The following is a 26,066-nucleotide window of genomic DNA, read 5'->3' as shown; positions in this document are numbered from 1 at the left end:
CTATGTATTTAGTGGGCCGTGGATAAGAAACACCCTGTACATTTAAGAATGTATTCTTAAATTTTGGAAATTCCAATTTCAGTTTTTGCGGCTCTCTCTTTTAGAAAGCGCAAAGCTCCTTTGAATTACGGAGCCATTTGTTCCGAATTTCCGACATTACCTGAGTCGCCTCTACGCCTGTTTCAGTTAATATCTCTTTTTGAAACTTTCTTGTATACAACAATTAAAAAAAGCAATAAAGCAAGCTGAAGACATGAAAGGAAAGGAAATAAAAAGGAAAAAGAGTACAATACCGTATTATACCATAAAAAGGATAATTACCTAAATATAATAAACTAAAGAATCTCTCAAATTACTACAGCTTAGCTATATCGACCCTCTGATTCGGTCGAGGATATATAAGAAAAGCAATATGGACTACGGCTGCGTGTTCCAAAATTCACTGCCAGCGCTGAAAAGCTATAGTGTACGTGACATAAACTATAGAGTTTTAGTACTGGCAGTAAATATTAGACGCAGCCAAAATCTTGGCCGATGGGAAATCCCAATACTTATACTGTCCACAGGGACGAAATATCATTGATACGAATGGCGTAGAAATGAGACTGCAGAATCATTAGACAAGTATCTCAGCATTTGCTCCCTTTCGACGACAAAGCAAATAATTCTTAAACTTATTTAAAAAATCTCTCGGCTCTAATATTTAAAATAATAACGAAAGCTTTAACTCGTGCGTACGATATTTTGCCGTTAATGATTAAAGAATAAATATTTTTTAAAACAGATTTTCTTTCTTATCTTTTGGTATAATATAAATTATTAAAATATTTAAAGTATTTAAAATAAATTATTTGTGCAGAAGAAACAATGCATATATTATAATTCTAAATAATCAATAAAAATTCTTGAAAAAAATCGATCCCTTATTCATATCATTACTCTAAAGAAATTTCTTCAATATTTATAATGTTACTCGAACATTTCTCTATAATCTCACTGATGTATTATCTATTATCGCTTTAGAATGTATATTTGTAAACTGATATAAAAATATCTCTGATAGATCTGTCGGTTATATGATGAGGTTCCATGATTGATAAGAGAATGTTATTGACGACAGCTGTAAAACGTGATGTAATAAAAATCAATTTGATCTAGATGAATGAATAATGAAGTTTTGGATGATCAAGACACAAATATCGTTATTTTTGACATATCTACCCTGATAAATCATTTTGTTACAAATATCGTTAAAAAACGTGAAACTATTAAAATGAAAAATAAAACTAAAACTAAAACTTTGAAGGTTTCGATTGTTTGCTCGCATACAGTACGTTACTTATCTTCTTTTAATTAATTCATTTACTTCTTGATACGTGATATCAATCAAGAAAAACAGGCTCCCAACAAATAGTCATATAAAGAATGACAGCAAAATGATATAAGAAATGACTAAAAATTGAGTTATGATAGTTATTTTCACATTACATTGACGTCATAGTGACCTTCCGTTATGCTTGGACTGTCTCACAGTAAGAGATAAGATTGAACAAAGATCATCTTGTTAGAAAGAAACATTCTCTTCATAGATAAAAAATTTATATAAATTAAATTTGTGCGATTTACTATTGTCTTCCATTCTTTTCCTCATTTTCACTATTAATCCGTTCATCCCTGTCTACCGTTAGAACATGAGACTTGTTTCGACGTAGAGAACCCGATTACGATTGATGTCCAACAAGAGAGCTTTTCAGTTAAGCTCCCACTCTTAAAACGTGAATAGAGATTTTTCCAGGGACTTATCGCCTATCGCATTTCTCCAATTCGTTACGAGTGCTGTTATGCAGGTACAAACAGCCAATGCAGTCTGAGAATCGATATGGGCAAACTGAAGCGGCCAATCTGGACTTTGAGCGGTCAAAGATTGGATCCAGACGATGCACAAGAAGAGAGGTCTCCATCTCTTCGCGTAGGCGAACATATCGAGTTGTCCTGTCGAGAGGAACAGTTCATCGCCAGTCAGTCAGTCAGTCCGTTTGAAGATCTTGTGAAATCAAGAAGGAACTGGGAAATAGTGAAGAGAAAAGCATCAGATTGAAAATGTCTTTCACTATAGAATTAAATCCACCTGGGCCTGAAGCTAGGGCCCTGGCCGAGAAGGAACTCCGGGAGACCGACGAGAACGTGAAAAAGGGCATCGAAACTCTAAGGAAACTCCTCGAAGGTTCGTAAAATTAGAATTTTTCGTGAATTTGTTAATCCTGGACACAGACTATCCATTGTAAATTTGTAATGTTAATTTATTTATAGTCGTAATATAATTTTATTCGTAATATAATTCGTAAAATAAGTTTTCTTTCTGATATTAAAAATATAAATAATATGATCTAGTTTTCCGCGTTCCGATGTTAGAGTATTTTTTAATTCATAAAGTAAATTGTGGGGATTTGTTTCACTGCGTTATTACAAATTTGTACTTTTGCTTTAAAAATAAATTCTCTCTGGAGAGTATCTTACATACATCTTGCAGACTTTCTAGATAGATTTTTCTTTAGGGAGAATATCAAGAAATATCAATTTACAGTTACTAAAATTGTAAGCTTGAATTGGAAATGAAAGTTCAATATTTTAAACTATTTCTTTTAGTTTCTATTTTATTCTATTCTTATTCTACTAGATTCTTTTTTAATAAAGGTTTTTCTATCTTTCAGAAAAATTTAAAGTTTAATAAATTCAGTCTATATATGCCAATCTTGCAAAAAAGATGAATAGTTTTATCTTATCAATTGCACAATTACCAGTTAATTATATTTTTAATTTGTCATTAGCTCAAAAACAAGTGATATAATCATAAAGTATAGTTTTTTTGAGCGTTAAAAATTATTTAAGATATATACCCTATTTCAGAAACATTTTACTTGTATTGAGAAAATATCGAAATTTATGTTCGTTTCGATTTATAATAAAAACATCCATTTTTCTGAAAATTTGATATAAAAGTTCTGAAGAAATTCCTCGAAGGTTCGTGAAGTTAATTTTCTTATATAGTAGTTTACATTATGTATATCTAATAAACTATTAAACGCGACGCGTTATTTCGAGGACTTTTCAATTTGCGATAATTCGGATCTCTGATTGATTTCAGTATATCTAAAAGATTGGCGTTATCATGTATTGCATTAATTTTCCGTCATATATTGATTAACTCTTATCATATGTTTAATGCCAATTTTTTATCGAATTTCATACGAAATAAGAAATATTTTTCTGCAGTAATAAACATCAGCTTTCGCCAGTTTCGCTTGTGGGAGAAGATTAATCGCAATCTAAAATTTATTTTGAGTATTTTCCTCTTGAAAATTCCTGAAAATTTTCGGTAATACATTTTAACTCAACTATCAAAACTGTTTAGCACAGCTCTGTTGAATAGATACATTGAAAGATAATATGGAGGTCACGCTATGACATTCTGATAATACTTCTCACATCTTTTACATTTTATCTTTCCTCGTTTCAGCTACTTGCGCAGAGCGGACTCGATTCATTTTCTTGGACTTAAAACTGAACTTCTTAGATCTTAAACCTTAAAATACGACGACAATTCTTAGCAGTTATAATCAGAATATAATTGCTATTATACTATATTGTACAACATTATTATTGCACTAATATTTTCCAGATTTTAAGCATCAGAACGTTCCTTAACATAATAATTAAAAAAATAAAGTACATACAAAAAAAGGTACATACATTACATACAAAAAAGATTTTAAAAAATGTGAGGTACTTTATTACAGTGTTTTACAGTGTTATCGCTACATAACAATCGTATCAATAAAACACAAATCAATCAATATTCACTGACTTTGCTTATATAACTTTATGTAAATTTGATGTAAATCGCACGCTCTAAAAAAGAGATCTGCAATAGAAGAATATTTTAAGGAAACATTTTTATCACGGATACAATATCTTACGTATGCGTTATGTACAGTGATAATAGATTCTTGATAATACAGATTGATCCACAAATCAAGTGATATCAGTAGCGTACCTTGACCCTCGATCACAAATAAGAGAAGGTACATAAGTGATATCAAGTACACACTAGTCGAGTGCAACGTTCAGAATCTTTTAGAACTTTCGACGATAAATCATCTTGCCCTCGGAAGATGTCGGAAACTTTGTATTTTTATATTTCTGCGGGATATCTTGAGATTACGGAGCGGATTAAAATGTCGAATGTTATTTATCATGTATTGAATACATGGCCATGATGATATAATTATGCGATAAAAGTTAGTATCGCCTCTTTGGCAATCGAACAGTTTTACATCTGTCGTTACGCGGAAATAGAGTAATTTTGCGCTTTTTGTTGACCGTACATTTTTCATCGTCGACGTCCTGCTAATCGTTTTTGGCTGCAGGATCATTCATTACTCCTTCCTGATGACGGCATTGTGCATTCGTGTCGCTTTACATAGTCCGTACATCTATTCCACTCGAAATAGAATAAATAAAGACCCTCGCAATTTCCTTAATAAGAAGAACCGAGGTGATTTCTTTAAGAATAGAATCGTGACCTCGCACGCAAAGTCATCCCGAAACGCTCCAGCAGCTTTTACAATGTCAAAATGGATAGAAAATGTAACAAGGATTATCGCTGGCAGATTCTCTCGACGTCGCTTGAAAAAATTATTTTTAAATCTGAATCACGGAATGGCTTATTCATTATTAATTCATTATTGTTAGCACGCGTGAAAACTTTATCCGCTACGACATTGTTGATAATGACGACGACTGTGTGTCTATGTACCGCTTGACAATGTACCTTGATCGAGAGTCATATTTTGATAACGTGACGAGCGATGCAAAGTCCGGTGTTTCTGCCAGATAAGCAGAATAATCTGCTGACGGTGAATCATTGTAATCTATTGTTTGGAAGTTCTTAAAGTGCGCGTACGCACGTGTGATTAATATTTTTTGAGTGCGAGGATGACGTTTACGCGACATCGAATCGCTAACACGAATGATGTTACGTATCAGGAAGAACATTCTAGCGTTTAACAATTGATTTCGCATTCATTCTGCAAAAAACACGTGTGCTTAAGCGGTTCCGTGATAACGTTCTGAGCGAGTAATAACATGCAGGCAAACAATTTTTTCTAATAATTTCATTCGTATGAGCATTTAAAATTGAAGTTATTAAAATGCAAGGTTTATGGAAATTACAAATAGAGCAACGTAGTCCCTGTAGACTGGATTATAGATTACTCCGTTCTTAGATATAGATTTATTTTTACAATTAATCACCGATAATTGTTAATTTCTACGGTAACCTTGTTAATTCACATGCAATTTCTTCGCATTCCAGAGGACAAGACGATTTTCTACAGCACCGATGATGATTTCCTCATGATCTTCCTCCGGCCATGCAAATTCTACCCGGAGAGTGCCTTACAGCTCATGAAACGCGTCGCAGAGTTCAAGGACAAGAATGCAGCTTTGTTGAACAACCTGATGCCGAACGATGAGAAGGAAGGCTTCATGGAGCATAATATCATTAACGTGATGAAAGGTAAAGATCATAAACATCGCAGAATACTGATGATGAATGTCGGCAAACCTTGGGATCCTTCTAAGATCACGTGCGACCAGATGTTCCGAATGCTTTATCTTATCCACGAGCTGGCTATGCAGGAACCCGAGTCACAGGTACGAATTTCACACGAACAATCTTATTGTCTGGAAGAGAAACTTTTTAAATTTTTCAAATTGTCTGGCATGGATGCGAGTGTTGCTAACATTTTCCTTGTCTTTCAGATTTACGGTAGCGTGGTGATAATGGATTTCGATGGGCTCTCCATGAAACAAGTTATGGGACTGACGCCAACTTTCAGCATGAGATTGCTTACTTTTATTCAAGATGCTATGCCACTGCGCTTGAAGGAGGTTCGTATTAAGTTACTTCCGTCAATGTAATCATGGAATCAGGTCAAATATTAATGAGATCTAGCGTTACATACCCCGGGGGCATTCGGTAGCAGCTATTGTTCTCCGTTAAGTAATTATCATTGTATGAATATCGAGTTCTAATCATTCGTTATTCCAGGTTCATATTGTGAAGCAACCGTTCCTGTTTAATATGGTATGGCAAATGTTCAAACCGTTCGTCAGAGAGAAATTGAAGAAGCGCATGTTCTTCCATGGTACCAAGATGTCATCTCTTCATTCTCATATCCCTGCAACTCATCTACCGAAAAATTACGGCGGTGAATTACCAGAGATAGATTACACCGGCGCTGACTGGTATCCAGAAATGATCAAACACGAGCAAAAAATTCGAGGTAATTAATTAATTACAGTAAGATCAATTAAGAAAAAAGAAAATCTTAGGTTGGTCACTGACAATGTCTTCTTGGTAATTCTAATGAAAAGATAAATTGCGCAAAAAAGAAGTTCAAAACTTTCAAAAGTCAGTTCCATTATTCTAACGTGAATGTTTAAGTGACTAATTCTAATTTCTTTGTTTTTTATAGAATGGAACACATACGGATCTCGCAAGGATTAATAATCCTCGTTCTCGTGGCCTTATGAAGTGATATTATTAAATATTTTTTTAGAATTCGATATAGATAGGATTTTGAAAAATATAATGTACTTTATATGATGTAACAGTACAATATATATTTTTATACATATATTTCATACGTGTTTAAAATAATTTTTTACTGATAGATAATGATACATAGTTATAGAAACGAATAAACTTAATTGCAGTAATTCACAAACTTATAAATATATTCGAAATTTTTATTTACATTAACCGACATTAAATTTACAATATTAGGTGTGCTTGCAAAAATTCGTAAAATTACCTTTAAATGTAACGTTCTCTTCGAAACTATGAATTATCAACCTGTCATCCATTCTGATCGAATATAGTCAACAATTAAAAACTAAAAAGGAACTTAAGGAAAAAAATTATTAAATCGCCGCTACAGTTCATAATTTTACGAACTTTTGCAAACATATGTTATAATATATATGTTCCGTACTTTTATATATATCGCTTTTTTTTATTATGATTTCGTTTGGGTATTTCGCGGCGTTATACGTCACTGGGCTATTGTCGCCGTTTCGTTGTTTTTCCCGAGTCGCGCGGCGCGAACGCGAGCTCGTAGAACCAGAACGAGTCCGTACGGGCATGCGAACAGAAGCAGAAGCAGCCCAAGTATATTTTTATATAGTGCGATTAGTGGACTGTAAAAAGTAAAATCGTTTGTGCTCTAAATATAATAAGTAAAACGAAGCTCAAAATATTTTCTCGCCCCACCTGGAAATACGTGGAGACGAGGGCGTCATTACAGACGCGGCGGATCGACACGACACAGGGTCGTGGCTCGATTGCATCGAAAGGTGCGACACCGCGCACGAGGCACGGAAGCTTCACAAAACAATATAATATGTAGAACAATATGTAGAATGCACTGTTTTATACATCATACATTGTTATAACATATTTTGTAATATTGTAACTGCAATTAAATAACTGCAATTAAGTATGCTATGTTGAACTTGAAAATTAATAAAAAAACGTATGGGTATTTATTATATTATTTTCAATGAATCCTCCCTACACAAAACTTCAAATTTTTTCTTTTCCGAGAAGTTCTGAGTTGATGATATCATTATTTTTTATATTGCCTAGAGTTCTCTGCTATTGAAAATACCGTAAATTCAGAAATGAAAAAGTTCTAGCCTTTAGAAATTTTTTCTTCTTCGGAGAAGTTCTGAGTTGATGATATCATTAATTTTTATATTGCCTAGAGTTCTCTGCTATTGCAAATACCGTAAACTCAGAAATGAAAAAGTTCTAGCACTTAGAAATTTTAGCCTTCAGTGACCTTGAATAATTTTGACCCGTAGATCAATGTGCGCATCTTCAAACGCTCTACTAGATGGTACGTAAAAAAACATATCATACCATTTAAAAAAACGAAGTTGACCTTCATATGACCTCTACGCGTCCACCTAATAAAAAACTATTTAGAACAAATTATGTGTCCCTCGAAACCATGCAAGTTTGGTCTGACACATTTTTTTCTATCACCAATAACAGCCGAGATATTCAGGTGGCCTGTTTTAGGTGCCTCACCCTGTATATTTGATATCGTCTTATAACATAGCGTCATATTAAATCATTTGCAAAGAATCTTATCAAATTTAAATAAATGTTGAATGTAATTTTTGGAAATAAAGAAAAACGTAAAAAAATATTACACTTTATTATAATATTGCTTCTGCCAAAAATTCTTTTTTCGATTCTAAGGATGACGTACAATCCATACTGATTATTCAAACTGCGCCAGATATTGCGTCGAACAATTCAAATGATTTGTATTTCAAATATGAATTAAATTTATGAATATATATCACTATGGTCAATTCTTGCAAAGATCAAGACGTTGACACATGTTAAAACAATTGTGCAACTCGTATACTTGAAAATTTGAATCTTTTAATAAAATTATACTTAAGCTAATTAAATTTTAAAAAGCGATGTGAGACGTACAAAATGCTAATAGATTTATAGTATATAAACTAGATTTATGACACAAACTGTCATTCAAGGAATAAGAGAATTGTAAGAGAATGGATTCAATATCTCAAAGAAAAGAAAAAAAAGGAAAAAAAAAGAAAAGGGCTTACTTATTAATGTAGAATTATTAATCCGCCAGTAAATCATTAATATCAACGAGAATTGCTCATTTTTAGTCGTCACCAAAACCTTATAATCTTGATGTTCAGGTAACCTTTTTCTATGTGAGTCCTAAAACTTTCCAATTTAACTAACTGCGCGTCAACGGGATTTGTCGGACTTACAACACTGCTATTTTTTTTGCTAGAAAGCGACGACACTAAATCATAAGCTATATGAAAAAAATTACCGCGCAATTACTTAAGTTGGAAAGTTTTAGAACTACTCACACAGAAAAGATTATCTGAATATCAGGGTTAGTGTCAAGTTTTGATCGCTTAAAAATGAACAAACATATTACCTAATTTTCCATGTTAACTATATATACTGTCATATGTCATGTTCTTCATTTGAATTGTATATGATTATAGTAATTCGTGTGCGGATTATGTTCCGCATAGGTAATCTTCACGTTCCGCAACGTCACGTTCACATAGAAGTGGGGAAAAGCTTCGAATCATCTTGGCGGTGTCGTTTGGACACAGTCTTCCCCGGTGAATCGAGTACCTTAGCACTGGACTGGTCAGCTCTTCCAGCTGGTCTTTCCTCTCTTCTTTGTTTTCTTTGTTTTCTGTCATTCGCGGTGGGTACTCGGCCAAGCTGGGAGCAGATCAAGTGAGCCATTCAACTCCACAGTACTGGAGAGTGTGCCTTTCTTACAGGATTGTTCAAAGATGATGTGTGTTGCATAATGTTCTTGGTAGTGAAGTACATGATTCTGTGATTGAGGATTGTTCGGGAAACTGAAATTGAAGTTGCAGAGTTGAAGATTACTCAAACCAACTGAGATTCTTCTTTCAACTTGAAGTACATGTGAGATCACATTGAATTATTTTAACGAGTACCGTACACACCGTGTAATAAAAACGTTCTTTTGGCGTGGAGACCTGAAATATGAATAGATGGACAGCGTTTATTGTGAGATTTAAGATTTGCTTTCTCCTCAGTCGCGCTTTCTCTAAATCTCGGCATTTTTATTCGCTCGCTTGAAAAAGTTGACAATACATTATTTGTTGCGAGAAATTGGATACGTGCATTGTGATTTGCAACTGACATTATATAAAAAGGTAATTATGAATCGAATTATTCCTATTGCTTGAGGAATGCTTCGTCGAAACGTTTAATTATACGGGAAACAGAAAATTAAAGCAATTACAATATGTTTATATATAATCTATCATATAGAGTGGTTCGCAAATTCGATGTCTATTTTCAGAAAACGTAGTAAAATTGATTTAGCGCTTCTGAATTTTAATAAGCAAGAATCAGCATATTCCAATAATATATGTATTTACACTTTAATTACGAGTTGGAAAGATATGCTTATTTCATGGCTAGTAAATTAATTATTATATACTATACGAGTGTACTCAGAGAGAAAACTATTATGTCAATTAATTCTTTTATGTAATAATTTTTGTTTGTTTCTTTCTTTCCTATTTACTTATATATAGAGTTGTTTCAATAATCATCGTTTCGGAGAAGACCTTATTGATATAATAATGCTTATGTAATAATAATGTTCCATAACAATATCATAATAATATAGGTTTTATTTGTCAAGTTGAAAGACAATCATAATTATATTTATGAAAGAGTAATTTAATGCATGTTGTTTGCACGAATGCTTTAGCAGAAATGCAAAAGGCTTTGGGGCGTTACAAAATTATTCACTCTTAAAATTAGCACTTCGTATATTCTGTCTGCGAATAAATATTTTTCTTACGATACTTGTAAATTTTAAATACAGTCGCAACGGTCCATTCAAATAGCGAGTATTTCACATTAAAAAAGAATAGCAGAATAACCAAATAAGCATTTGCAAATTTTTTTGAAACAAAAATAAAGGAATAGAGAAAACAAGCAGTTTGAGAGATTTCATTACTGAATCAGTGTCGAGATAATGAGCAATGTCACAGTGTACAATAACTATTGTAGATCGAGATATGAATATTATCTCGCATGCGAGGTCGGCCCACGGAAGTGGGTCTGTTATGAAAATAAAGCTTTATTGAGGTGCTCATAATTTCAATTGATTATTAATTCAACACTGAGAAAAATTTCCATTGGATAAACCGATTAAATAGTAGTGTATCCGATTGTTACTCTTGTTTTCTGATTAAATAATGGATATGTCCGATCATTTTCTTTGTCTTTTATACAATTTAATCGGATATATCAGTTTGTTACTATTTAATTGGATTATCCGATTACATAGGCCATGATATTTTTCTCAGTGAATTAATGATATATGCCATTTATTATTAATTTCGTACTAAAATAGCGATGAGATCCTTCCTAAGATAGCTACTTTATTTTAAAAATTATTCCTATATTTCACGCGTGATTTTATAGTATAAACGGAAGCATTGATGATTTTTCAAGGACGAAATATATTAATTAATCATTGTTGAAGAAAACGAAAGTTCATTTTCTCTGTTTTAAGAGCGAATGATTATCACATTCTCTTTCTCCCTCTCTAAATATTTTTCATTTTAAAACATATATCTATTTTTAAATGTTTTGAAAATTTTGTACCCGTGTTAACAAAAGGACAACAGTTTTATAAAACAGCGGAAAAAGAGGAAGATTTTGCGAACCACTGGAGCTTCTCCAATCATTATCTCGCTGTGTAATTCCCGTTGGGTTTCAATGTGAACGCACAACGTTCACGTGTTCCTAATAGCATATCATGCTTCATTCGTATCAGTTCTAGTCACACAAAGAAAAATGTTCCATCCTGCATATGTACGAACACGTATCTACTTCCGTGACCACGTGAAAAAATTCCGATGACTATTTACATCGTTGAACGAAGCAGAACGGACGCACAGGATGAAGATGAAACTCCTGCTTCGACCTGCTTTTAAGAAATCCGTAAATTCGTCACAATAGTTTTTACGCAAAAGTCTAATTTGCGAGATTGATGAGCTGACGTATTTGATAACAGGATATCACGATTTATTTAGCTCTTGTCTCTATTTACTATCGAATACTAACTATTCATTTTATTTCTATAATAGATCAGCAATAAGATTCGTTCTACGATTGTCTGACACTGATTGATTGTGTCGCGATCAAACGAAACATGATGTCTTCATCGTCGGAGCAAGAAATGGATCCAGCCACGTTAATTACCACAAATCATCTTCGGAAAATAATGACGAATGCCGCGATCGTCACGATCAGTAAACACTCGATCAACATTGAGTTGGAGGATCCTGATGAATATTTCATCCAGAAGGCCAAAGATGAGTTGCGGGAAACACCAGAGTTCATTGCTCAAGGTTACAAGGAGTTGAGAGAGTATATTGCAGGTAGCGAGGACTCAATATCAATTGCATACACGAAATAAATCCCCGCATCACGCTTCAGCTAAACCGTCCGAGCTGGCAAACACGACGAGAAGGAGAAATGTAGTCGATGAAGTTACGTAAACTAACATTCACCAACCAGTTCTCCAATGCGACAACCCGTCGAGGTTCGTCAGCTCGGTGTCCTTGGCATTGCTTTCCCTCCTTAGCATCGTCCTTTGACCTCCAACTGATTTTCGCACATTATAAAAAGTTAATTTTTCTCTTTTTCTATTGTTTTTAGAAGAATGTTAAGAGAGTTTGATATCTATCCTTTTATTCGCTGGCAAAACATCCTTGTGCTTTCGTATTGAAATTATTTCTATTTATAATCAAAGAGAAACGTAATACTGACGTAGGTATGTAAGGTCTTGCGATTGCAATTTAATAACGGAAATGAGAAAAATGAAATAATTCGTAGAGACGCGTACCCGTGAGAAATCAGAGGGTTTTCTCTTTTACGTAACGCTTCATGAAATAGGTGCACTATACATGAAATAGGTGCACACTACACTTCGTGTAACGTGTATTCGATTAACTAGAATAACTAGATAAATTAGTTTTATAATTCGTAGTAGAAAATCACGTAACAGTGATTAATTTCTCGTTCTATCTGGAAAGCGTTGGCGCGGGTGACGAATTGCACGGTATTTGCAGAAATAAAATTTCGCGATTATCGCTCATGCAGTTTAATAGTAATATTGGTCTGCCGATAGTAAAAGTATCCAACACATAGAATGTACAAGCATAATTCCGCTCGCATGAGTGCAGTGAAAACGAAAGTTGCTCGTGCTCACATCGCGATAATCTCCAGCAAAATCATGTTTTTGCCTTCCAGTAAAAATGTCGAGCGGAAATTCAGAAAAACATTATTCTGTTGCAAAGGAACGGTCTTTCTTTTTACAGCGATTAATATTTATTGCAAACAGGGAAGAGAGATATTAATTGCGAATGAAAAAATATTACATAGAACTGTTTATTTCAAGAAAAATCTAAATGTCTAATCATTGACTTAGGTCAATTATTAGCATTACAGCCGATGATTAGGATAATATAAGCACGAAGTACACTTGTGCATTTTGCATTGTCAGCTTTCCGTATGCCTAAGCAAAGTGTAGAAGGAAATGTTTCACCAGCTTTGAGATAATTATTTTTATGCGATAATCATATCCATTATTGTTAATAAACTGCTTTGTCATGCGATAGTGGGAAAAATGATTGTGGCCAAACTGTTATATATGTATATATATATCTTGTATTGTCCTCGTGACCCATTTCTCCGTTGGTACCGCTTGCATAAATCATACACGAAACACGCTACAAGATTGCGCGGCTTCAACGATCGATTTTTCTGTGTGCAGCGTATAAACACGTATGCAATATACATATATATCACGTATATATACGTAAGAAGTATATATACATATACGTCTCTGCATGCCTTCTGAATATTCATGCGACAACAATGACACGGTGAAATTAAATCTATTCTCTTTCCGTTTTATGTCATCAGGGGAACCTAATTTACACCTACCGGATGATGAGGACTTTCTTATAAAATTTCTAAGACCATGCAAGTGGTACGCGAAAAGTGCTTTCCGTCTTGTAAGTCAGGACATCTGAATCAAATTATACATAATTAATCTTATTTTGCGTACTGCATGTTTCTATATAATTATTTATATAAAATCAATCATGCATCAATTGAACACGTAATGTTGCTATACGGTCTCAGAACCATCAAATGTTGTGCATAAGTCTTCCGGTCGATTTTTTGAAGTCAGTCGGCAAGGAAATTTTTGAAATTTGCCAAAAAGCACAAAATCAAATACATTCGATTGTGTCCTGAGGCACTTCGTTCGTGACAATAAAAAAATAATAATAATAGCATGTACAATCTATAGATAGAAGTTTATAGTTATATTTGAATACTGTTATATACACGTACTTGAACTCAACAGATACAACGGCATTTTGGATTCCGTCAGACTTATTCGCATATTTTTGTCAATCTGTTACCCAGCCACGAGAAGGTGGCATTTTGCTCTAATTTACTATATCCGTTACCGATTCGCAATAAAGATGGAAGCAGAATAATACTAATAATGGGAGGAAAGAAATGGAAACCGAAGGAAGTGTCACTTGATTCGTATTTCAGAAGTCTCCTGTTCCTCTTATTCGTGGCGATGACGGAATATAAAACTCAGGTTTCCTATTAAATAATATTCTTTCATTGATTCTTGAGTAGATGAAATATCTGTAGATTAAGATTCTAGAGTTATTGAACTTCTAGATTTATCGAAGAATTTGTAGAGGATTCATGAGTGAATAGCCGTAAATCATATCTCTAAGCGTAGTTAAACCACATGTGACTTTCTTGTATTCTTCAGATTTCAGGTGTGCAGATTATTTTAGATATGGAGGGCTTGACCCTCAATCACATAACGTATATCACTCCAACTTTCGCCAAAATGTTAGTGGAATTTATACAGAGATGTGTGCCACTCCGTGTTAAATCCATTCATATTATAAATCAGTCGTTTTTATTCAATATGGCATTTGCAATATTTAAACCATTCCTAGAGGTAGGTACAACTTCACGAAATGATCGACTAGAAGTTGTTAATGTAGCCTGCGCAACAATGTCCAATAAATTTATATCATTTTCCATAAGATCTTCATAACGTAATGTAACTGTATGTTGCAGGAAAAGCTTCGTAAACGGATTTTCTTCCACGGGAGAAACAGAGAGCCTTTAATGGCTCACATAGATAAGAAGGCACTATTTAAAATGTACGGGGGCGAGCTGGATGAACCTGAAGAATTATTTGGCACCAATTTGTGGCAACTTATGTGTCAATATGACGTCCTGTTCAAAGGTAATCATCCTTCATAATTAGCAATTTCTTTGCAACTGAAATCCTGATGACAACAAAATGCATATTATAGTATTAGATTGACGCAAATGTAATTACGGTTTTTGCTATTAAGTTGAATAGCAAAAATTGCAATTATTTTTACATAAACCTAATATTCATGTATGATCTATAATTTAGATTTCATTATGCATTGACGGAAAATTTATACATTATTTCAGCTCTTCTTGAATTTGGATACAGAACAAATGATAATAAGAAATGATCACTAGCAATCGTATGTACAAAGCTACAGTGCAAAATTATTTTAACTGTTGGTGTTCACTTGACAACACTTGGAACACGTGTGAATTTAATTCTAGTTGCGATTATCAATGGCGATCGTCAATGAGTAATTCACGATTGTGTAGGAAGAGTGCGATTCATATATGAAACGGTAGTCCATTTTAAATTCACAATTTAAAGATGCAAAACATAAAGGTAAAGATAAAAGAGATAGAATATCAATAAAAAGTATTATAGCTACAAAACCGTACAAAACTTTTTGAAAGAATTATTGTATAAGTTTTTTTCCGAATTTTTTCTCCGAAAATTTTTACATTTTATCAAAATTATACATAATGGAATGAAAAGCGAATAATGCTAAACAAATAGCACAACCTATTATGGACTGCTTTAAAGTTACAATACGTTTTAGGATGTAATAAAATAGCATTAAAAAAAAAGTTTAACTGGAATATCCAGGAAAGCAATTAGAATATTATTTTGTTAATATTATTATAAGATAATATATATAAGTTGTATGTTATAAAGTAAAATGCAGAAGACACATACTGGATGAAATTATTTCTTACATATCTACTATTTATTAAATACATATTAAGTCGTTAAAAGGAATAACGACATTTTAATAGATATTTATATCTATGTCAAAGTTGCATACCAAAATTATTTACGCACAATTACCTGTAATAAGTACATAAACCGTAAATCAATTTTATACAAAGAGAGTAATAATATCGCACTAAATTGTAAAAATGATCACATTTCCATATTCCCCAAACGTGCAACAAAAGATACTTGAAAAATGAAATTTTCAATGCAAATCTACTAAATAACGATAAAAATATTCTACACGGAATGTATAATATTTTCATTAACCGATCATAAAAATGAGAGATTAATCACAGGTTTGAAATATAATCATTAACAGTAGTTTGTAGCTTTTGCAGTATCAGAGAAACTATAAAAACGACGTGACATAATGTGCAAACATTACGTTGCGTTTTCTTGCGTTTTTTTCCGTAATGTAACATGTTCTTAAAAGCCAATAGAAGTCGAACGATTATATACGGTAACACGTTACAAATAAAATTATTCAAGTGAGCAAGATTCGGAGCGAAGTTCCGACGAGTGAACGGAAGGGATCCACATTCATCGTAACGAATACTAGGCCGACGTTACGCACCGGAAATGCCGTATTTTCAATTCGTACCCCAGCATAATCGAAGTCCAAGCACCTATCTTCTACTGCGGTGATATCGGCGACACAGATTATTTCTTCTTGTAGCCGTACGAATTGATGGCTGCAACGGAAAGAGATGGTTCGTTAGTCAAATTTGATCGAGAAGCAAGTGTCTGGATCGAGATGCGTCGCGTCAAATACTAGCTTCCGTGAGTTCTCACGTGAACTTTATTATCAGACACTCGCGGTACGCGACACTGCAGTTTTTCTTCTTACTCACCCTCGTATTCCTTTTCCATCTGGATAAATAAATGGTACCAATCCATCGCAGTCACTTCTACTGCGCCTAGAGTGCCGCCGTAACACGCCGGTAGACACTTCGGCGACATATACTGATGCAGCGATTTCCGGTCGGTGCCGTGGAAAATGATCTGACAGAAACGGACAAGCAGACGCGTAAGTCGCTTGACGAGCTGAATCGCGAACGAGCTGTTGTTCAGGAGAACCTCGGGTCTCGCCGAAAGAATTTATTACTCACCCTGTTCTTCAGCTTCTCCCGCAGGAAGGGCTTGAACAGAGCAAACACCATGTTGAACACGTACGGCTGGTTCACGATGTGCAAATTCTTGATCCTCAGCGCCACCACATCCTGGAGCAGATCGACTATCCGCTTGGCGAACGGCGGGGTGAACTGCCACGTTTGCTGCAGGCTGAGGCCGTCCATGTCGAAGATGATGACCGCACCGGTGATCTGTGATGTTGGTTCCAGCATTGCGGCCTCCAGGTAGAGCACGCATCCCTTGTAGACCTCATCAAGACTACACTTGTTGTGCTTCCACTTCTTGCCAAGCTCGATTATCAATATGCGTCGGCCGTGCTCATCCAGATTGGGCAGCACGGTTAGGATGTTCTGTTCGAAGATGTTCCTCTCCTTGCTCGGCTTCAGATTGTCGTATACATTCGCGTGTTTCACCTTGAAGTTGTAATAGTGCTTGACGCGATCGCGCGTCGACTCGGGGTAGTACTTGCACGGCCGTAGAAATCTGATCAGCCAGGCTTCGTTCTCCAACGGGCATTTGAGATCTGTTTCGGCTGTTGGACAAAAAACAAGGTTTTAGATGACCAGACACGTTCAAGAAGATTGAAAAGATATTTTTTGAACTTTTGAAAAATTGGAAAGATCGCCTCCGCTTTAGAAACTGAGCGTGTGTCTGACACGTATGTGTTACACACTGATATTTACAACATGAAGCATGCTTCGTATTTTATTTTATTGTATTGTATCTTAGCTTGTTATTTTATTTATTTTTTGTTGTTTAGCACTTTACCTTTTAATAATTCTCTCAAGCGTGCTATTGACTCCTTCTGAAGTTCGGGAGTCTCCCGCAGTTCCCTTTTAGCTACTTCTTGAAATTCTGGAGTGGGAGGATTAAAGTCGAGTTGGAGAATCTTATTGCCATTATATTTTACGGACGGCACTTCGGTGATGTCTGATAACATAACGTCTAAAAAGAATATAATAATATAAATTATAAGTTGAATATATTTTCTTTAAAAACTATTTTTTAACAGTAACAACAAACGCTTATAGCTTTGAACATGCAGATAAACTAACAGCAATTAGTTGTTAATTGTTAACAACAGCCGTTAATTTAAGTGAATGAGGCAAATTATTGAAACTATTGATAAGAAAAAGGCAAGAAAATGTTGCAAACATTTGTTTTACGTTACATTAATCTCAGCTTGATATAAAAGCTAAGATATAAAAGTAGTAAAATTTAAGGATATTGTATAATCTCGACATTGTGTAATCTCAATTTTCCATTCTTGATAAGTTTGTGAAGAGAAGATCAAGCTTACGCATATTCGATTGTGAATTCTGACACCACGCGAACAGTCACGAGCGAAAACGTGCAAACTTTGCAAAGAATCTAATGATACTGACAATCGAATGTGTCGACCAATCGCACGAGAGTTTATTCGCACATCGTTAATTAACGCATATTATGGATGCAGAGAATAATGCAGTCGACTTAGTCGTTTCGATAGATGTTGTATCATAAAAATCATTGACACATTATGTTCACGGACAGCCAATGACTCAGCTACGTTATCGGAAAATTCAAAGGAGTCATTCTGCGGTTAAAAACTAACAGAATTATACCGAGTTCTTGGCGAGAAAACAAGATTGTAGTGATTTGTTATTCTCTCTGCTATATAATATCTGTCTACTCTCTCTATATGGAGTAATCATTAATTTTATATGCGATCTTAATACATCCGGAGAACGTAACAAACTCGTTAGACATAAAGGAGCGTTAATATCGAGAAATAATTTAATAAATTGTGTATGTACTATTAACGAAAGTTTATAAGTGAGGAAAAAATACAGAAAATAAGCCATTGCTCATTTATATAATTCCGACTTTTGAACTGTACACGTCAGTTAGTTGTTTTGAGAGAATTTAACGAATGTATTCTTGCATTATTCTGCGAATGCTAATCACAATTCTCACTTTATTACGTGGCCCCGACCTATGCCCTTGACCACAGGCAATCCTCAATTACCGGCCAGGTCCGGAGAGCTTTAATATAAACGCAAACTGCTTACGTGTGCTTAAAAAGAGACGACACGTGCTGAGTGCGGAGGAAATTACGTTATTGTTTGCTGACATAAAGCAATAATAATGTCATCGTTATTGTCATGCGTGTATGTACGCGGTGCGACTCGAAACCGTCATGTCGAAACGAATAAGTAGTAATCAAGAATCATGGCTTTACGATCAAGACAAGAAACGCGATATAAATTTTGATGGATTCTTCTCATTCACTTTCCCAGTTTCTGTCTCATTCTTGAGGCCGCGTTATGTAAGAGGTGCACACACTAATTGCAGTACCCAACTTGTTTCAACGTCGCTTTACTTTCACGAGACTTCTGGGTGTCCTGACGAAATTGCGAATTATCGATCGTCAGAAAGTTACAAAAATTAACATTTGTGTGTGTGTGTGTGTGTGTGTGTGCCGAAGGATAATTGTATATACGTGCACACTTATGTATAATATGCTTCTCGGTGTACGTCGCTTGAAATACTGGCATTCAACGAAGCGAAAACGGCAGCGGACAGTTGCTATCAACCGCGCGCACTTTATCATGTTCTATTCGCAATGATAGCATACATTTAATTTGCAACGTGTTGGAGAAGTGATTTCTTTATTCACTTTATTCACACGTGGCAGGCAGAGCAAAGGAGCGCGAAGTATTACGCCACACACTCGAAATGCGATAATTTCAATGGGAAACAATCTGCGAAACGGAGAACGGTTACGGCGCGCATCAGAATTCGCGATTACGCAATAATTAATACAGCCTCGTACGTCATTAGTGACACAGAATAATTCCACGGCGGCACGTTCCTATTTTCCCAGTTTCCCATTTACCGCAATGACGTGTGTTTGTCACGTTCGCCGCGTGCTGCAGCTCGAGCTCAGAATCTTAACGGCGCGACGTGCGACGTGCGTTTCGTATTTCGCGATTCCGCGGGGGCCGGAATTACGACAGTGCCTTACGTTGCGAATCGATGAAGCACAAATGCCGACGCAGATATTCCTGTCCGTGCCCCGGGAAATCATGCGTTGCACGTTGCAATTACGTGCCGAAAATAGTTATTACTTGTCACCGCGCACACTCCTCTTCACATGCAATATAAACTACGCAAACGTGGTCGATCGCAATCACGAGCGGGAAGAGCGACAAATCATCGCCATTATCGTTTGATTGTCTCCCTTATTAGGCCCGGTAGGTGTGGATAACAGCAGTTTTAATTACATCCGTAAATACGCCGCTAAATCATATCCGAAATGTGACACGTTTTATGACGCTGTTTGCGAATATTGTGATAATAATAGAATGACGTGAGATACTTCAAATACGTGCTAATTTTTAAATACTTGGTTGTTCCGAGGCATAGCACGTCACGGTAACTACATTTCGAGTTTGGAATCAGGTACTTCGCCTCCTGCGAAGTTTACGGAACTTCTGCTTTAATAATATATCGACCTCTGTAATGGGATGTTGGTTGATAGGAAAAATCCTTTTCTGTTCAATTCTTCCTGGATACAATTTTTCCGTGGTAAAAAAATGTCAAGATGTTGATATAATTTTTATTCTTTTAGTAACTATGAATCGTTCAGATTGAGAGAGAAATATGTACGATGATCCTCTAAGATGTTGAATAAGATGTAAAATACGCGAATCTAATACGAAAGATCACGTTGCAACCTGCTTTTCATGGAGGAAAGTCATAGATGCTGTTTTGGATTGTCAGAAGGAGACAAAATGAAAGAATCTTGCATAATGCAACATCTTCACGGGACGTGAAGACGAGTGAGACTAGGCAGAGAGTTGCGGATGCTATAGATTTATCGCTTTACGTTCACGGCTTGGCGAACGAGAACTGTCTGACTGGGTGAAAATTTCGCGTTTGACGAATCGCGGAAACGTAAATGCACGGAAAAGGAAACAGACAGCAAAGAAAAGAGAGATAGGGGGCGAGAAAGAGATATACACACAGAGAGAGAAAGAGAGACACAAGTGCATGGAAAATAAAGGAGCGTCGTAAATGGAACGTCAAACATTTCTTCGCACGTAATAAAACCTCGCCATAAAACCTCATCCTCGTCCGTGGAAAAATGAGAATGCTAATTACTTTTCCCAGATCGACCGATGGCGTACGCAAACTCTTGGCAGAAGAGATGCCATTCCCTTAAAATGGTTACTCTTACGTCAGCTCGTTTCCCAAGCGCTGGAATCACGTAGATCAAACCGTAACGCGATGTTGCTGAAACCTTATAGGACATGCTTCATTTGAAGCAAGAGCAGACTTAAGTGTTTATGATAATAAGGGGATCGCCTTAAACGTAATGTCCCATTTAGCACGCTCAAAGGCTCGCTTTATTCTCATTAAAAATTTTTTATGGGCATCCTGAGATTAAGCAATGATGATGATGTGATTCCTTATCACTGTTCTTAATCGTTCTTAATCACACGGTGATTAACGCGAAAGATAGGAATATCATCTCATCTATCGGTCGAATTGAATAAAAAACAAGGCAGAAATCTCTCGCTTTTCTGCTTTCCCTCTTCTGGTAATAAGTAGTGGATAATCCTTTTTACTCAAGCGAACAACTTTCCTCTGCTTTTTATACGGCTCGTACAAGTATACTCATCTCTGCAACTACACGTAAATGTCATATTAAATTATTTAGAGAACTTTTATAGACGAAAGAGACTTTGTGGGAAACCGCTGTCAATTTGTGCACATCTATGTCAGCAGTCAATGCGGCATGAAGGAGAGAATATATTTTCTCGTGGATTTCAGTTTAAATCAAAAGATATATCTTGCGGTGACATTTCACCTTGCGATTCGGCGAAGAATGGCCAATTATGTATGCGCACTATCTGTGTCACGGTCGTAGAGAAATTACATGGGTGGATTCGGAACCCGTTTGGAGCGTAATCTACTTTTTGGCACACAGTGACAAACTAAGCGTAGCTTTTGCTTTGGACGAAGAAAGTTGAAAACAGTTTTGCAATTTTGCTTCTACAATTATCTTAAGATGCTAGACTAATCGGATAAAACGTTTAAAAAATAACTGCAGTTTCAACAATTATACCTTGGTGATTCTATTAAACACGCAAGTCGACCATTTCATTGCCGCTATTTAAAACTCATATTTAAAGCTTTGCTTTAAGCATACAGCTTTCGATCGACGATGATTTGCGACAGATGAAATCCGAGGGGGGATAATTGAGAAATCGTCCAAGCAATGTAAAAAGCCTGACGTGTAGTAAGGCTCGGAGTCGAGAAGTGCTCAAAAAAGTGATCACCTATGAGAAATGTAAGTGGCTGAAGAGCGCCGTTAACTGTTCGCAATATGGAATTACATCGCTCCAGTAATTCGTTTCTAATGAACGCTCGACTATATTAAGTAGATTGCAAGCAACAGTTGTTCACGGTTCAAGGATTTCGCGCGAAAACATTATATATCACGAATTTCTTCTTTTCCTGTTTTTGTTAAGAACCAGTCGCGAGCTGCTTTATTTGCGTCTTTGCGTCATAGACTACAATTATAAGTACATATATGCAGCGCCCAAGGGGCTTATTAAGTATTGAAGAAACGTACGTTATGGATGTATCATATATCATTAGGAGAACAATTTTATAATACTCGTGTAACTAATTAAGTGCTGAAAAAAGATATAGTTGTAGTTTAGATACATCGATGAATTCATATATATATTTTTTAATCCTATGTAATACATCTCATTATATTTAAACAAATATTAAGCTTAAAATAAACGTTTAAATATATAAATTTGTAAACTTTTTTCAGACGCACACAAGATATCCTGTGTGTACGCGCTAATTACTACATAATATCTGCAGATAACATAAAATATGATAATATTATAAACTACATATTCTTCATTATACTTCAGCGTATTTATGAATAAATAACAGAAAATAACAGGAAATAATAAATACTCACGGCAGTTACGCATTACGTGTCCATAATATCCGATCATCAAAATCACAATGAAGGACAATATAATACAAGTATAATAATACGTTATAACAACAAGTAATGTTACAACCGCAAAAGTGCCAATTTCGCAAATTTCTCTTATCGTTCTTTATAATTTCGATTGTTTCGAGTATCTGGCGCAATGGTCATGCAATCGAGCACATATCGCGATTATTACAAATTATAACTTTGCACACAATTTTGCGACGATCACACTCAGAACAAAGGAGCAAAGGCATTCACCTTCCGAATTTCTTCCAAACTTTCGGATTTCCATTTCTGGAAATCGGTCACGAGGAACAGCACTGATCTCTTCTGTCGCGGAGAACATTGTGGTCAGCTCTACTTACGTTTAAGGGCGATATCTTACAATCACTCTGACACGATCGTGATGGAAAAAATCGGTGTACGTATCGGATCGAACGGCAGGAAGTACGCACTTTGCCAGCGCGGCGAACGCGATCGAGGTAAAGCGTGCGTTTGAAAAAGAGACGAAAATGCGAATGGGTATATACCCGGGCATTCACCTCATCGCACGCATGTTCACGCATACGCACACTCGGAACTTAGAAAGTAGCGATACCACCGATGTATCCAATCGAAACTCGATTACACGGAATAGAATCTTACAAATCCGCCCGGCGGTGTCAATCTTGGGAGTGATCGCCACGATAGGATTGTCGGCGTCAAATCGGAGCTGAAACTTCCGAAGCGATGTGAAGCTATAAGCGACGTAACAACGAAGCTTAATTTGCCGAGTACGATTCGATGCGAGTCTCTTTGACGTATTAATCGTCGTCGCGTCATCGTCGTGGAATTCCTTTTGCGGACACGCTTTTCCAGTCGAGCGAAAGAGAGTGAGAGAGAGAGAGAACCGCGCGGTCACAAACGCCACTTTTATTCAGAACGAAGTACTTACTTTCCAATTTTGGTGCCATGATCCGTTTGTCTATCTATCACACTATCGGTTGCAGAGACACGCACGTGTACAAAGGCGGAAACGTAGAAGAAACCCGAAGAAACGACGCGACGACCCGTTATCCGCACGCCCGACGATTCCAGATGACGGTCCGAGCGACACCGAAAAACGAATGGAAATGTGGCCGGCATCGTACCGGCATCCACTCTTATATATGCCGTAATCCTCAGGGTCAGGATAACAATCAGGCGGCATCGGACCGCTGATTTTCCCCAGACGCACGTGGGCACTTGCGCACGAACGTGACTTACGTCTAATTTTATTGTCATTGCTGTCAATGTTCCTGCGGTGATATTATGAGCGGAAGGCGAACCCGCGTACAAATAGATACGAAGACGAAGATGATGATGAGTTTCATGATGGACGCACGCGACGGACACGGCAAATTTAATCGACATGTGCAACGATCCCTGGACGAGTCCTACGTCATGCATGAATATTCGATTGGACAATTGCCGATTCAATGGAAAGTATGTTTGACATAAGTTGATAAATAAGTACCGTGTGAAATTCACGTTCATTAGAAAAAAACTGGAATTTTACTGGTACAAGAGATCTGTTAAATCATCGCGATGATTATTTTTGGAGACATCACACTCTCTCGGACTACAAATCTGTCATATTGAACATCTGCGTGGAACGTGATGATAAATTGATAAAAAGATGAAACCTGTGTGCCTGTATTGATTGCCGCATTGACATTTCGCGTGGAATGTAATAAAAATTTATCATTATCAAGTAAATAAACTCTTAGCACGTGCGTTAATTGTTTCCTACGATCAATAATGAACACTTGACTGTATGGCTCTTGACGCTATTATTGTCATAATCATATTATTTTGAAATCTCCTTGTCGTATCACATCGCTAAGTGGTAATAATGGATAATGGATAATCGATAATGAATGCAGAGCCATCGATAGAATTCACGGCGCAACAATCCGTTCATCCGATTTGATACAGTTACATATTACTACAACTCGCTTTTCATCTGACTTCGTTTATTCTGCATCTACGACGATGGATTTTGCAAAACTTCGAATGTTGTATTATCTGACTTGCGAGAAGTATAAAATACTTCTATGAAAAAAAAAATACGAAAATACGAAATGATATCGAGAAAAGTATCCTTTAGCTTATAACTTTTAGAGAGCCTCTGCAACGTGAACATGAATTTGAAACTAAGTACCTTCTGATATCATGTTCTTGTGCGATGTCATTTTCCCGTCGATCCGATTCCGTAGATCCGATCGCGAGCTGCGATACTTGACAAATGAAGTGCGCGATCCAACTAATTGACTTGTTACTTGTGCACGGAAGGCGTGCGCTTTGCAAAATGAAACTTGTGCGGCATTAATGTATGCACAAGTTTCTCTATATAAAAGAGTGGGGCTCATGGCGATTAATCTTTAACCTTTCATTGGCTGACCGCTCTTCTGAACATCTATTATCATTTTCCATCGTGAGTCGAGATGTTACCTGACTCCCTCTCTTATTGTTTGGCCGAAGGCTAGAATTTTTAATATTCGCAAATTCCAAATTCCAAATAAACAGATATAAAATAAGATCGCTGTCTTATATACCATTATGTAATATTAATGTTTCTGCTTTTTATATCACATTTTTTTATATCGCGAGATGCAAGTGAATCGTTTTTGCATCGTTGAAAAAATCATCAAAAGAATATTCTTACTAAAAAGACTATGCCTGTTAAACAGTAAATATTTTCTATATAAATATTTATAAATATTTGCTCTCTATATTTTCATTCGATCACAAGTTTTCTCGCAAATTGTGGAATCATCTTCGTTACATCTCTCTGGGCATTACATATTACTTATTTTTTTCAGCGTTTCTTGAATTGCTGCGCGCTAATGATCATCGTGCCAACAGAGAAGGAAGAATATTGCATAAAACGTAATGTACAAGATCGTTTGGAAAACAAAAAACTATCGAAGATTAATATGTAAAGATTATTTTTCATTTTGATTGAAATCTTCCTGAAGTAATATGAGGCTTTGACAAGAATAATGCTTCCTTATGTATAT

General features: G+C 35.8%; 3 protein-coding genes across 7 annotated transcripts; 2 read left to right on the top strand and 1 right to left on the bottom strand.

Moving 5' to 3' along the window:
• Nucleotides 1-1,967: 1,967 nt before the first annotated feature.
• On the top strand, nt 1,968-7,609 carry LOC105275618 (clavesin-1). The gene is made up of 5 exons (XM_011332574.3): nt 1,968-2,224; nt 5,375-5,715; nt 5,824-5,952; nt 6,113-6,347; nt 6,540-7,609. Exons 1-5 carry the CDS (start codon nt 2,101-2,103, stop codon nt 6,569-6,571), a joined length of 861 nt encoding a protein of 286 aa, XP_011330876.1. The 5' UTR covers nt 1,968-2,100; the 3' UTR covers nt 6,572-7,609.
• Nucleotides 7,610-9,233: 1,624 nt separating this feature from the next.
• Nucleotides 9,234-15,802, top strand: LOC105275625 (alpha-tocopherol transfer protein-like). 4 transcript variants are annotated; one of them, XM_011332588.3, is made up of 9 exons: nt 9,234-9,574; nt 9,709-9,828; nt 11,472-11,638; nt 11,785-12,078; nt 13,628-13,719; nt 14,076-14,321; nt 14,505-14,699; nt 14,822-14,993; nt 15,212-15,802. In XM_011332588.3, exons 4-9 carry the CDS (start codon nt 11,850-11,852, stop codon nt 15,253-15,255), a joined length of 978 nt encoding a protein of 325 aa, XP_011330890.1. In that variant the 5' UTR covers nt 9,234-9,574; nt 9,709-9,828; nt 11,472-11,638; nt 11,785-11,849; the 3' UTR covers nt 15,256-15,802. The 4 variants fall into 4 exon arrangements, with proteins under 4 accessions (XP_011330890.1, XP_011330892.1, XP_011330893.1 ...); XM_011332589.3 differs by having other exon boundaries at nt 9,235-9,344; nt 9,424-9,574; nt 11,472-12,078; XM_011332590.3 differs by lacking the exon at nt 11,472-11,638.
• Nucleotides 15,803-15,833: 31 nt separating this feature from the next.
• LOC105275624 (alpha-tocopherol transfer protein-like) lies at nt 15,834-25,316 on the bottom strand. Of its 2 annotated transcripts, none has more exons than XM_011332584.3 (5): nt 25,208-25,316; nt 17,784-17,960; nt 16,994-17,547; nt 16,736-16,886; nt 15,834-16,576 (listed from the first exon to the last, which is right to left on the bottom strand). In XM_011332584.3, exons 1-5 carry the CDS (start codon nt 25,236-25,238, stop codon nt 16,545-16,547), a joined length of 945 nt encoding a protein of 314 aa, XP_011330886.1. In that variant the 5' UTR covers nt 25,239-25,316; the 3' UTR covers nt 15,834-16,544. The 2 variants fall into 2 exon arrangements, with proteins under 2 accessions (XP_011330886.1, XP_011330887.1); XM_011332585.3 differs by lacking the exon at nt 25,208-25,316 and adding an exon at nt 23,960-24,085.
• Between the last annotated feature and the right edge of the window lie 750 nt (nt 25,317-26,066).

This window comes from Ooceraea biroi, chromosome 8, assembly GCF_003672135.1.
Source record: "Ooceraea biroi isolate clonal line C1 chromosome 8, Obir_v5.4, whole genome shotgun sequence".
Taxonomy (NCBI): Eukaryota; Metazoa; Arthropoda; class Insecta; order Hymenoptera; family Formicidae; genus Ooceraea; species Ooceraea biroi.
Note: the sequence above shows the minus strand (reverse complement) of the source record. Positions and strands in the feature narration are given on the sequence as shown.